Below are 14,213 nucleotides of genomic sequence, written 5' to 3'. Positions count from 1 at the left end.
ATGAGCGCTGTCCAACAATGGCCAAGGCCCAGGATTCACTCATCTGTGGGTTGAACTTTCAATCAGTACATTCAACAGTTATCAGTTAAGGGCATTTACTCTGTCAGGTGCCCTGCTCAGGACTGTGAAAGCAATGAAGACTAAACGTTATTCAAATAAATAAATGCATATTAGAAATCGTGAAAGCACAAAACTGGGTTGCCAGAGAGAGAGGCCTGATTCAGACAAGGGATCGGGGACCTCTAGACGGCCTCCTAGATATTTGAGGGAGCCCTGAATGGTAAGCATGCCTCCAGCCAGTGGGATCGAGGAAGCAAGACCCCCTCAGGAGGGGGCCCTCAGGAGCAAGGAGTGGTGCGCTAGAATTGGCAGGACGTCAGCGCACTTCGGCGGCCCACGAGGTCCAGAGACTGGAGGTGACTTGCCCACGGACACACAGCAAGTCGGTGGAGCTGTCGAGGGGTGGACGATCCGCTGAGTCCCCCGTGCCGCCTCTTGGAAGTCAGATATCCGCCTCGCTGCCTCACCCAAGAGGCGGTGGCCATCGGCAACAGCCGTGAGGCTGGGGGTGTTGCGAACTGCGGCCAGACCCCCGGAGGGTAGGGGCGGGTCCTATGACGTCATTTCCGGGGTCCGGGGTGTATATAAGTGGGGCGCGAGGGTGCCACTGCTGCAGTGCCCGAGCCCAGACGGGAAAGGCGGTGGGCGGATCGACAGGCGGACGCACACAGAGACCTTGCGACCCCCATCCCCGCGCCTGTGTCGCCGAGGCCGCCCGGAGCGACCAGTCCAGCCACCCCTCGCCCCAGTGCGCGCCGCGCCCGGCCCCAGACCGCCAGCTGCTCGGCGCCCCGGGTTCGCCATGCGCTCCGCAGCGGTCCTAGCGCTTCTACTCTGCGCCGGGCAAGGTGAGCGAGCGCGGGGCCTTGGGGGAGAGGGTCCCGGGCGCCCCTGCCTGCTCCTGCCCTGCCTGCCCTGAGGTCCGGGCACCGCGCAGCGCCGCGCGCTCCTCCATGCCTTCCCTCCGGCGCGGCGAGTTTTCAGCGCCACGGACAGCGCCTCGCCTCCCACCCGACCCCGCAAAGGGGCCCGGGAGCTGATCCCGCAGGCCTGACTCTTTGACTCGGACTCCCGACCCCGCGGGGCAGGGTCCCCTGACGTCCCCACCCCGTGTCTGGGCTGCTTCAGGGCCGGCGCCGGCTCTGCGTCGTGGCCGACCAAGGTCATCGGGGTAGGTGGGAGGACCAATGCGGGCTCCCCACTCGCCTACCTCCCCCTGCATCCTCCCTCTGCCCCCGTCTGTCTACCCTTGACTTCTACCTCTCCCATCCCCCGTCACAGTCCTCCTCTTCCATCTCTTCCGCTCCCCTCACCCTCTTTTCTGTCACCTCTGGGGTCTCTCTGCCTCTCCCTCATCCTCCCCCAGCCCGATCCCACTCAGCCATTGGCCTGTTTGCACAGCTCTTGCTTTCAGCTCACACACCCCGTCCAGAGCACGAGCTTTCCCAAGGGGAAGGGTTAGGGCTCTCAGTGCAGCCTCTGGGAGCCACCTCCGGGGTGGGGGTGGGGGGGGCAGCAGCTGGGGAAGGGAAATAAAATCAGTTCAGCATCTCATTTGGGTGGAGGTGGTCTTAAGAGGGAGCGCGCCTGATAGAACCAGTCTGGAAGGACCGTGTTCTTCCCTCGGAGCAGAGGAGTGACCCCAGCTCTCTCTTTTTCTTCCTAGTCATTGCCCTCCCTGTGAACAGCCCTATAAATAAAGGGGACACTGAGGTAAGAAGGGGTGCGGGGATGCCCCGGCATGGGGGCCAGGAGCATAAAGCCAAGAGCCAGCACTGCGACTGCTGAGCCTGGGGACGGCTTCGCCGAAAGAAGACATCAAAGTCTGCTAGATTTCCCTGTTCTCTTCCTGTGGGGCCTTCCCCCGCCTCCTCTGAGTTGGGTGTGCAGCCCGATGGGGCCTGTGTCTTACCCGCGGGGCCCAGGTGCCAGGCCCCCTGTCTTGAACGCTCCGAATCTCACAGGCCCACCACGGGCTGGCGGGGGTGACTTCTCTGAGGCTGTGGTTGTCCACCGACCTGCGGGAACAGTCGTCTGCCTGGCTCCGGCCTCCCGCTTTGCTCTTCCCCAGAGCCCTGCCAGCAACACACCCGCCCCGTCCCCCAGTCACTAAAGCCCTGGCTGGCTCTCCCAAAGGGCCACAGTGAGAACACTCTTGATCATGGCTCCTGCACCCAGGGTCCCAGCCAGTTGGGGCTGCTGGTGGAGATCACCCAGGAAAGGGCCTTAGAAGACACTGATGGGGGCTTCTGTGGCCAGCAAAAGACACTCTGTGTTGGGTGTATACTCGAAATTCATTCATGTCTGAGTTGGGGCTGTTTTTCCAGTCTCTGATGTTCACAGATACCTCCACTTGGGAGTCAGAGAACTTTCTACTCCCTGCCTTTTCAGGAGCTGTTTTCTTCTATTCCAGAGAGGCTGTAGTTGAAACCCAAAACGTCAAAGAGATTTCAACCTCAGTTTGCTCATTTCCTATTCATTAGTTACAGACAGCCCTAAATTTAAACGTATACCACTCATTGTAGCTGTGTGATGTTGGGAAGATTCCTTAACTTTTCTGAGCTTCCCCTTTTCCTGTCTATAATAATATTTCCTTTGAGGGGAGTTGTAAGGAATTGGAATCATGTGAAGTACCTGGCACATAGTTGGTCCTCGGTAAATAAGCATTTTTATTCCTAGAGCTTCCTTCCATGACCTCCCCATCACTCTTAGGACCCATAACCAATTCCTCTCTCCCAGAATCTGTCCTCATGGACTGGTGGTTACCTGATTTCCCCAGTGCAAGGCTTTTGGCTGCAGGGAGATATAGGGTGCAGGCTATAAGCACCTCCCTGCCAGGTCCCTTATGGGACACACTTTGTATTCAGCAGCCTGGGGTCAGAGACACCGGAGCAGCTGGTGAAGACCTGCATGTTTTAACCTAGGATGCCATGACTACCGTAGAGCCTGTTTGCCGGTTTGCCATCCTGGATCTTTGGATGGGCTGCCTTGGCATCCCGTAGACACAGCCTTCCACCACCCCCCCACTCCCCACCAGTGTTGCCTGTTGCGTGTCTGACACCTCCTGCTCCTCTGCCCAACTCCAGGCAGCTGAAGCAGGTTGGGAGTCGTGATTCCCTCCCTGGGTGTGTGTGGCACTTTATAGAGTATTTTCCCATCTGTGCCTCATCACCCTGGGAGGGGAGTTGGGAAGGTCTTCTCACTCCCATTTTACAGATGAGGAAATTAAGGCTCAGAGAGGTCAAGTCGCTTGCCCAAGATCACACAGCTAGGATATCACACTACAGTTGGCACCATCTTCAGATATCATTCACTTATTGGCTGCCTGATTACCCATAGCGCCTTGCTGGGCACTAGACAAGACTTTCAGAGACATGGCTGCTGTCGGCCTGGGATGGACACCCAGATGTAGCAGATGGATGTGTGCCCACATCCAGCCAGGGGATTCACCTGGTGGGTGACTATGGAGCCAGACTGTGAGGCTGTCACTCCCTGCATGTGACAACACCATGGATATCTAGAGAGAGTTTTCCAAGTCTTGTTTCCAGACAGGGTAGAGCCAGGAAAGGTCTTTGTTCTCCACTGGGTGGTCCAGAAAGGCCTCCTGGAGATAGCTGACCTTTTGGGCATCTGCAAGTCTAAAGTACTTTTTGCAAGACACACCTCTAATGCCCAGGAGCAGCTTCTCCATCTTCAGAGAAACCCTTGGGATGAGAGGGTACAGGTTACCCACCCTCACCTTAGAGGGGCTCCTGCCGGCCTGGTGATTGGGGTGCCTGGCACTTGGTAAGCACTGTGTAAGGTTTTTTGGTTTTGTTTTTAATTATTACTATTGCTGTTACTATGTAGCTAAGAAAGCAGAGCTGTGCCCCTGAACTAGGTGTCCATGGACTCCTAAAGACACAAGAGAATGTCCTTATGTCCTCCATAGAAATTTACCCTGGAACTTCAGGGAACTGAGCCCCATGCCCAAAGCAGCCCCAACCTGCCCCAATCTCTTCCCAGGTGATGAAGTGCATCGTGGAGGTCATTTCTGACACGCTCTCCAAGCCCAGCCCCATGCCTGTCAGCCAGGAGTGTTTCGAGACACTCCGAGGAGGTATGGGCCAGGCTTGGGGTGAGGGGCTGCTGCCTGCTGGGCTGGGGGGCAAGGACATGGGTGTGTGGTTTCGGATGGAATTCAGTAGTCACTGACCAAGTGCCTGCCTCAGCCAGGCCTGTGCAGGGTGGAATAGAGAGATGAAGGGCTTACAGCCCCTGTGAGCCCAGAGCTTACAGACTAGCCGAAGGGACAGATATGAACACAATTAACCAGAACCTGGGCAGAAACAGCAAGCCGCCAGAATGTGAGGTCCCTGTGGACAAGGCTTTCTGTGCTATATCCCCAGTGCCGAGAACAACCCCTGGCACCCGGTAGATACCCTCTAGATGTACGATGAATAAAAGAACACTGTGAGTGGGTGGGCATGAGAAGGACAAAGCTTTCCAAGCAGGCAGTCAATGTTGGATAGATCCAACATTAGCGTTGGGGTTGGGCTTTAAGATAAAAGTTGAAAATCAGTAAGTAGAAAAATGAAGAAAGAGCACCCCGGGTGGCGTGGACAACACGGGCAAAGGCATGGAGATGAGAGAACATGTTGTGCTTAGAGACACCCCTGCATCACCTCAGGGGCTGCCATCTCTTGGCGAAGGTCTGGGCGCAGGGACTGTGGCGGACCTTTCTGATACAATAGCAGATGGAGAGATGCCGTGGAAGGGAGGTCATTTCAGAAGTGTTATCTCAAGACCCAATCTTGCTGCTACCACCCAGGTTTTGAGTTTCCAGAATAAATTCCTTGTGCTCAGCTGAAAATATTGATGGCAATCTCTTTCTGGGCCGTTCTCTGGAAACCACCCGTAACGACTCTTTTTCATTGCAGATGAACGGATCCTCTCAATCCTGCGACATCAGAATTTGCTGAAAGAGCTCCAAGACCTCGCTCTCCAAGGTATTTTCCAACCGCTGCACGCGAATCTGAGTAAATTCCGGTAACCGAGAGTCAGAAAATCACGGTGGAAGGTTGAGCAAGGTCTTGTTTCTGATACCCAGTTATTGCCTTTTAATTATAGGGTGGCAAGGTGGGGTCCTCTGTGCCACCTGGTCCGGTCTATAATTTATGTAATTAAAGAGATCAAGGCCCAGAGAGGTTGAGTGACTGGTCCAAGGTCACATAGTAAGTTAAGGACATCCCAAGACCAGATGCAGCTCTTCTAATACCCCATGGTCTCTGGAGTTCAGCCACTTTAGAGGGGACACTAGAGGGGACACTTTCAAGACTAGGTTGCAGAGAGGATCCCTTTTCTCTGTTAACAGAAAAGAAAATTGGTCTCCAGGAGAGAGGAGGGGCCCCTTTGCCCTCGTGAGCTTCTGCTCAAGGGGGAGATGGGAGAAGCAGGGTCTTGCTTGCCCCCAAACACAGACCAGACTTTCAGTGTGCTTTCAGAGCGAGACATGGCTTTCTCCAAGAGGTTAAGAAAATCTACTGATGCTCTTGGGAATGGAGTGATTTTGTGAGGTAGTGAGCTCCTTGTCACTGAGGATGTTCAAGCAGAGCCTGGATAGGATGCTGGGAAGGAGGGTTAGGCTGATGTCATCCCACAGAGTTAGCTGCTCTGCCCAGCCCCAGGCTCCATCTTGGGTTCATGTGAGGCACAGAGGCCTCCCTGGCAAATTGGAAACAATGGGTTCTGGCCCTGCATCTGCCCCAGGCTGACTCCCTGTGGGAAGTGGCTTTTATTTGGGGCAGGGCCATAGGCACCCTTGTGCCTCTCCCTGAGAATGGCCCTCAAGGATGAATCTTGCGTCTCCCTCCAAAGAAAGTGAGGGCCCATCTTTAAGGCTGGGCTTGTGTCTTGGATGGGGTTAGGGTGGAGGGCATGAAGGCTGCTGGGGCTTAGGGAAGGCCCCCACTCTGAGGCTTCTGGGGCAGACTGGGCCATGTGTGAGAATGGAGAGGGATCTGGGGAGGTGGCAAGTGAAAATAACCACAGCAGGAGGGCTCCCTGAGACCCTCCCCAAGTTAGCACGCCATTCTTTCTCTCACTCGCTCGTCCTCCTGGAAGACAACATCCACTGCATATCGTTGCTAGGAGTGCAGTATGATAATTTTTAAATTAAGTATTGAGTGACTGACTTACTGCATTTAAATAATTAAATATAATGTCAATGGAGACTACTATAGGGAATGTGTCCTGAAACATCTGTTTACACACATACACACACATATGTGTGTGTGTGTCTAATATAAACAGTGTCCAGTATACAGGTACATTATTATTTTCTATTAAAAGCGTATGGGGGGACTTCCCTGGTGGTCCAGTGGTTAAGAATCTGCCTTCCAATGCAGGCGGTGTGGGTTCGATCCCTGGTCGGGGAGCTAAGATCCCACATACCTCATGGCCAAAAAACCAAAACATAAAACAGAAGCAATATTGTAACGAATTCAATAAAGACTTTAAAACTTTAAAAAAAAAAAAAAAAGCGTATGGGATAGGGCTTCCCTGGTGGCGCAGTGGTTGAGAGTCCGCCTGCCGATGCAGGGGATACGGGTTTGTGCCCCAGTCCAGGAAGATCCCACATGCCACGGAGCGGCTGGGCCCGTGAGCCATGGCCACTGAGCCTGCGCATCCAGAGCCTGTGCTCCGCAACAGGAGGGGCCACAACAGTGAGAGGCCTGCGTACCGCAAAAAAAAAAAAGAGTATGGGATAGATCTATATGTCTGTCTGTCCATCCATCCATCCATCTATCCATACATCCACTCATCCACCCACTCCCTCTTCTGTACTCTCATGTCTTCTGCACATCTCTATCCTAGCATTTACCATGCAGCAACCCTGTTTTATAGATGAACAACCAGGTCTTGGATCGCCCAAGTCACCCAAGGTCACAGAGCAAGGAATTAACCAAGAAGTGTGGACCCCAGTCGGCCGGGGGCCAGATCTGGACGTACCTCCGGCCCACAGCCCCCATGTCAGCCTGCTCTGGCCACCCCAGAAATTCTCATCATGGGAAAAAATCACCACCAGCTGCAGAGCTGGCCTGGCCCGGGCCACCATCAAGAACCAGGGATGGGTAGAGACAGAGCAGACAGCATAGCTTGATGCAGGGGCTGATGCAGGGAGAAGGGTCTCTGGTGCTGACCCCGGGCTTGGATGCAGACAAGAGCTCAGCCTGGGCTTACGGGGTCCGGGGGAACAGGGGTTGCCTGAATCAAGAGCCCCCATGAGGGGACAAGCAGTCACTATCACCTCTTGCTGCAGGGTCCCCTAGCTACCAGCCAGGTCCTGAGGGCCCTCCGCTCTCTACTTCTGCCCCTGGGACCTTCTGCTCCATCTGCGCCTTTATTGCTCCGTGAGCCAGCAGGCAGGGCTTGTTCTTATTTTAGGTGAGAAATGGAGTCTGGAGAGGTGATGGGGCCAGGAGGGGGCGGCCAGCCCTTACCACCCCCCACCAGCTCCTACCCCCTCAGTCTCTCACTGGGCAAGCCCAGAACATGATGTGCCCACTTTACAGATGAGGAAACAGAGGCCTTCCCTCTCACAGACAAACATGTGGAGCTCAGACCAAATGGGACATTTTTCTCCGTTTTTCATACAGGGGCCAAGGAGAGGGTACATCAGCAGAAGAAGCACAGCAGCTACGAGGATGAACTCTCAGAGGTTCTTGAGAAGCAGAATGACCAGGCCGAGCTGAAGGGTCAGTGCCGACCAGTCTGGCCAGGGACCAGGGGAGGGAGGATGAAAATAACAGTACTTATGATAGATCAAGGGTTCCTGGGAGTCAGCAGCCCTCCTTTAGGCCCTGTAAGGTAGCTCATATTTCCTTCTCTTTACAAATGGGGAAACTGAGTCCCAGGGAGGTTGAAGTACCTTCCCAAGGCATAATTGGAGATGTGACTCTGGGTCTGTCTCACTCCAAAGCCCTTGATCGGTCCCATCTGCCCACTTCAGGGACTGACACTCTCGGGCAGGAAGTCTCTGGCCTGGTGGATGGGCAGCTTCGACTCTTCCCAGTGGCCACCGCAACAGAGTCCCCACCCCCAGCGCCTGCCCTCCTGGGAATTAGTGGTGCCTTAGCATAGCCAAGTGGCAGCAGGATCCCAGAGGGGTAGGTTTGAAACACTAAATGAACCTGGATCATCTTTCTTGAAACCAGAGAGCTTTTAGGGGTCACGGATCATGGCTTAGGTCAAGGGGATGCTCTGTTACTCACCTTTCTGCCTAGAAACAGCCACACACTTGCCCCTGCAGCCCTGCTCTTTGCATGTGGAAGGTGAGTGAATAGGGCCAGTTCCTAAGAGCGGGGATCTCAGTGGTCTTCTGTCGGGGCTGAGAGGGGAAGCCTGCTGGTGTGGCCGAGGTGCCCTTGCATTGGCCAGGGCTGTCACCCTAGTGGCTGCTTGGGGCACAGCAGGGACTCCCACATTTTGGCTCCATGGAAATGAGTGTCTGGTTGACTCTAGATGTCCGCCATGGGCTGTAGGAGGGGAATAGTGTAGCATGAATGGGGGTGGCAGCCACATGTCAGTGCAAAGAGCACCCGGTACTTGGCATTTGGAAGCTCGGGTTCGAGGCTCAGCACTGCTGACTGTGAGCACAGACAGGCCACCTTACCTTTCTGAGAATCGGTTTGAGTTTCTGTCAAATGGGGATGGGAGCTTTTCCACCTGGAGTCCTGGAGTCAAATGATGGAATGTACTTGGTAGTGTCTTGTTCCACAGTGATCATTCTAGCAGTGCGAGGGATTTTTACTAGTTAGAAGGCTGTCTTCAAAGCAGCTACAAGAAAATACCTTTTAATGAAACCTGACAAACATTGAGGAATTGAGCACTTTCACAGGATGCTCAAGACAGAATACCTGCACAGAGGGGAGAATGAAGTTGCAGTAATGGTGCCTCTTACACAGAGAGGTTAAGGAACTTGCCCAAGATAACACAGCAATTCAACTGCTGTCTTAATTTTAAATTCAAGGCTCTATCTTCTGGGGTCATTTTCAAGGTCTTTTTAGAAAAAAAAAAATCACATCTTGCTTCGAGAGGTAGAATTACAGAGAAAGAAACATAATGCAGTTGCGCTCGGGTCAAACCTAGACATGGAGAGGGCAACCCTAATTCTCTCATGGGTGTCTTGGGCTGGGCTTACTGGAAGCCAAGAGATACAGTGGCTAAGATATGAAATTGGTCTCTGGGGAGATCCCACATGCAGCCTGGTCCTCAGGGCCTGACTTTGCTCTGTTGTTTCTGTAGAGGGGACAGAAGAGATGTCCTCCAAGGATGCTATGGAAAAAAGAGGAGATTCTAAAGAGGTGGAGAGGAATGGTGAAGATGCGGATGGACCCAGGCCTCAGGCCGCCCCGGAGCTTGGGCAGGGGTCCAAGGCTGAGGAGGACAACCAGGCCCCAGGGGAGGACGAGGCCTCCTCCAATACCCACCCCCTAGCCAGCCTCTCCAGCCAGAAACACCCAGGCCCACAGGCCGAGGAGGACAGTGAGGGCCCCTCCCAGGGTCCAGTGGGCAGAGAGAAGGGCCTGAGTGCCGAGCAAGGGCAGCAGGCAAAGAGAGAAGAGGAGGCCGAGGCTGGAGAGGAGGCTGTCCCGGAGGAAGAAAGCGCCCCCACCGCAGCACTTAACCCCCACCCGAGCCTCGGCTACAAGGAGATGCAGAGGGGTGAGAGTATGTATGACGTCTGAGACACCAACAAATGTGTCGGGGAGAGGGGGATGGGACGGAGGGGGGCCTCACCCACAATCTCATTCCACCTTCACAACAACCCTGAAAGGTAGGTATTATCTCCATTTGCCTGATGGGAAACCAAGGCTCAGAGAGGTTAAGTAATTTGCCCATGGTCACACAGCTAATTTGTGTAAAAGCTGAGATTCCAACCCAGGCTCGTCTGACTCCAAAACCCTGCATCTCCCACTGTTCCCCATAGCCCCTCCCCAGCACCCCCACCCCACCCCCGGAGGGGAGAGGGACTTTGCAGCGTGGGTGGGTGGGCTTTGGGAACAGAGGGACAGCATGACAGGTGGCAACAGGCTGGTCTGGGGACACTGTTAGCTTCACCCAGGGTTTAGGAAAGCCCCTGGCTCCTCGTGAGGCCCTGCTCAGGGTCTTCCCTCCCTCCGCAGGTGGGTGACCCCCGGGTCAGGGCTTCTGGGGTGAGAGGGCCGAAGGAAGAGGCAGACTCTGGCCAACCCACCCCTCAGAGCTTTAGTGGGTCTTGAAAAGCACGGTGTCAAGATGGCTTTTCCCTCCCAATGTAATCCGTTGTGAGGGGCTGAGCTGGACCCCGCCTACGGGGTCTGTGGTCCCAACCGTGGCCACAAAGAGGCCCCGGGGAGTGGCAGGGACCGGGGAAAGTGGCGGTGCCTCCCTCATTCCCCTGCTCTTGTCCACCGCCTGCTCCAGGTTGGCCCGAGGCTCTGGCTGTGGATGGAGCCGGGAAGACGGGGGCTGAGGAGGCGCCGTCCCCCAAGGGGAAGGGGGAGCGGGACCATTGCCTGCAGGAGGAGGCGACGGCAGGGGCCCCGCAAGGCCTCTTCCGGGGCGGGAAGAGCGCGCAGCCGGAGCAGGAGGGGGAGGGGCGGCTCTCCAAGGAGTGGGAGGATGCCAAGCGACGGAGCGCGATGGACCAGCTGGACAAGGAGCTGACCGCCGAGAGGCGGCCGCAGGGGGAGGCGGCGGAGGAGGACCCTGACCGGGCCATGAAGCTCTCCTTCCGGGCCCGGGGCTACGACTTCAGCGGTCCTGGGCTGCAGCTGCCACGAGGCTGGAGGCCATCCTCCCGGGAGGACAGCGTCGAGGCGGGCCTGCCCCTACCGGTGCGTGGCTACCCGGAGGAGAAGAAAGAGGAGGAGGGCAGCGCCAACCGCAGACCAGAGGTTGGTATGGGTGGGGGGAGCCGGCCCTGGGCCAGGCCCCGGGAGCATGGGCCCAGCTGGGGGTCAGCTGCAACCAGACATGTGGCCCCTGCACCACTAAGGGGACACTGTCCCCCTTGGAGTCTGGGACTGGAGGGGCACTCAGACAGGGGGCTCTTGGGAAGCTGGGAAGGGACAAGGGAAAGGGTGTGTCAGGGGGACAAGTGAACCCCAGCTCATGGAGGGGGGCACCCAGGAAAGCTGGCGGACAGGAGACAGAAGCTGGAGAGCTGGTGAGTCAAGCCTGTTCCCAGAGGTGCTGGGCAGGGACTTTGTCCTGAAGGCAATAGGGAGCCTCTGCAGGCTTGGGAGCAGGACAAGGGAGTGACTGACTGGTGGAGCTTGGAGCTTTGGATGGAGAGAGCTTGGAAACTAAAAAGACCTGGCAGGGACTGGCCTGGGGAGGGCTACTTGCTGCCTGGAGGATCCAGGCTCAGGGCAGCATTGGCCTTGAGAGCTGGGAGGGCACGGCAGGAGGGGACACTGGAGGCATCCTGGGAAGGCCCTACTGTTGCTCCAGCCATGTCCTCTCCTGGCCCCCGTGCAGCCCAACCACACCCTCCTCCCAGGTTCAGGCCCTGCCTCCCACCCCGATGGCGAAGGCAGCAGGGGCAGGGCCAGCTGGACCTCAGGGCCTGGTGGTGATGGGTGGGGAAGGCACGGACCTGTGCCAGAAGACCTGGGTCCTGCCTCCTAGCTGGGTGACCTTGGGCCAATCACTCCCCTTCTCTGAGCCTCATCGGTTGCCCCATTTGTGAAAAGGGGGTAAGAAGTCTTTTCTGCTCACCTCATTATCATGACCAGAATGCACGCGAGCTCTGAAAACCTGGCCATGCCCAGGGCTGCTTGGGAAGCTCAGTGGGGTGCAGGGACATGGTCCCATAGGAGGGGATGGGATGGGACTTTGGGGCAGGCTGGCGACACCACCTTGGGGCTGGGGGAGGCCTTGGGGGGGTCTTCAGGCCTCAGTGCCCAGGTGGGAATCGGGGCCTTATGGGGGTGGGACATGTTTAAGGCTCTGGCCCCAGTGCTCTTCTCTGCCCACCCAGAAGAGGATGTGGTCCCTTCCTTGGGTCCCCGAGCCATTCCCTGGGCCTGGGACCAGGGTCCCAGCAGCCTGAGAGGAAGAAGCCTCCTTCTTGGGAGCTGGCGCTAAGAGAGGTCACCTGCCTATGTCTCCAAGGACTGAGGGGACGGGGCTCCAGGAAGCAGCAGCCTGCCCCCCCCCTCCCCAAGGCTGGGCACCTTTGATCGTTGCCTTCCCCACCCACAGAAGCTGGACAGAGCCAGGTGCCTTGGGGCACCCTCCAGCTTCCCTTCTCCACAGGCAGAGAGAGCCTTGGACTGCAGGGCGGAGAAGCGGGGACCCCTGAGTCCTGTGGACAGGACGGAGCAGGGCCCCATCCACTCAGCCCAAAGATCTTAGAAACAGCCCCAGAATTACAGAACTCCTGCCCGGGGGCTACTCCAAGATGGGGGCCTCTGGGGTCCCTGTTTCCATGGCAACCATCATCCATCTATTCTGACTGGGCCCCAGGTGGGTGCCCTCTGCTTGGCATCAGGCAGGGACCCCAGGAAGACCACCCCTCTCAGGTCAAAGCTGGGGCGTGGCCTTCCCTGACCCCTGCTCAGAGTCTGAGGGCATGCTCTCTGGGTGTCAGTCCCAGAGGGTCCCCTGCTGCCCTGGACCACCCTGGCAGCTGGAGCTTGGGCACCCAGTGACTGGGACTGAGGATGCAAGCCCAGCCCTAGGCAGGTCTCACGTCCTGAAACCTGGGCCACAGACTGCTGACTCCTCAGGTAGGAAGGCCCGTGGCAGACAGGAAACCCAGGCACGGCCTCACCCAGGAAGCCATCGTCACAGTCTAGGCCTTGGGGTCGGGGCACTGGAAGGCACTCTGAAGGGCACCGGAGGCTTCGTTTTCCACGTGCCTGCCCAGAGCCATTCAGGAGGCAGTGGGCCTGCGTCCACCAGGGCACATTTCTGTGCCCAGTGCCCCTCAGAGCAGCCCCGCAGGGTGGCATCACTGTCCCCATGGAACAGATGAGGCCCTTGAGACCCAGAAAGGCAAAGCCACCTGTCCAAGGCCACACAGCTAACCCGGGCACAACCAGTCTGTCTGCATGCCCCATGCTGCTGGCACAGGCTCCCTGGGCCAGTCCCCGTGGGACTCTTCACATTCTCTCCTAGGACCAGGAGCTGGAGAGCCTGTCGGCCATCGAGGCGGAGCTGGAGAAGGTGGCCCACGAGCTGCAGGGGCTGCGGCGGGGCTGAGGCGCCGGCTGGCCCCACCAGCCAGGGCCCCGAGGCACCCTGTGGTCCTGGCTCTGTTGTCCCCTTTGCAGGTCTTGGCCAGATGGCCCGGGCGCTGCTTCCGGTAGGGAGGCCGCCCCCAACCTGCCCAAGCCCAAGCCACCCTGTTGCCCCTACGCTCCTTTCCTCCTGTTCTTGACCCCTGCCCCAGTGTGGCCCCCGCAGGGCGGACCCCTGACTTTAAACAGTTTTCCTCTCTCTGAACACGGGCAGCTTTCTCGAAGTTTCCCTTCCACCATTAGAGCCACTGGGCACAACTGCAATAACTTCTGACTTTTGGGTGAAAGCTGAGAACTCCTGACTCTAACATACTCTGTACAAAATTTATCTAAGGATAAATAAATCTGCTCTGGGCTCTTTCCTGTTTCTTTGAACCTTCCCCCGCCTTGACTCCAAGTGGGGTAGGATGGACTGGATTTCAGGCAAAAGGACAAGGTGAGGTTCACTTCCCCTGGGGTGACTCTGGGCCACTTTCCAGCCAGGGGATCGTGGGCAAGTGACATTGCTGCTTGAAGCATCAGTTTCCTCATCTGTAAAATGGTGCTGACACCTGCCCCAAAGCATGTGTGGGATTAAATAACACTCTTCCCCTATCTCCCAGCCACACATGAGCTGGGCCATGCAGGGGCGGGGCCAGTTTGGGAAAACAGCCTCTGTTCTCTCTCTGCTGGGTGGAAGCCCTGACAAGCCCTGGTTAGTGACTGTCACCAAGGCCACAGGCCCCAGCCAGCTTTGGAGTTCCTGACCTGGGCCTCTGAGCTGCAGGCCCCCCTCGGCATAAATCTGTCATCCCCTCTGACCTGATACGTGCACAGGACTCTGGGGCGTCTGAAGTTCTTGAACTTTAATGGTTCACTATAGCACGGCAGTCTTAGTCGCAG

The 14,213-nt window shown here is 56.9% G+C and overlaps 1 protein-coding gene across 2 annotated transcripts; it reads left to right on the top strand.

The window, feature by feature from the left end:
* Nucleotides 1-647: 647 nt before the first annotated feature.
* CHGA (chromogranin A) lies at nt 648-13,690 on the top strand. 2 transcript variants are annotated; one of them, XM_060003344.1, is made up of 8 exons: nt 648-908; nt 1,727-1,773; nt 4,066-4,159; nt 4,980-5,048; nt 7,698-7,796; nt 9,346-9,765; nt 10,507-10,979; nt 13,210-13,690. In XM_060003344.1, exons 1-8 carry the CDS (start codon nt 863-865, stop codon nt 13,291-13,293), a joined length of 1,332 nt encoding a protein of 443 aa, XP_059859327.1. In that variant the 5' UTR covers nt 648-862; the 3' UTR covers nt 13,294-13,690. The 2 variants fall into 2 exon arrangements, with proteins under 2 accessions (XP_059859327.1, XP_059859326.1); XM_060003343.1 differs by having other exon boundaries at nt 9,346-9,771.
* Nucleotides 13,691-14,213: the final 523 nt, after the last annotated feature.

The sequence above is a fragment of the Delphinus delphis genome, chromosome 2 (genome assembly GCF_949987515.2).
Source record: "Delphinus delphis chromosome 2, mDelDel1.2, whole genome shotgun sequence".
NCBI classification, from domain to species: Eukaryota; Metazoa; Chordata; class Mammalia; order Artiodactyla; family Delphinidae; genus Delphinus; species Delphinus delphis.
This window is presented reverse-complemented; position numbering and strand designations above follow the sequence as displayed.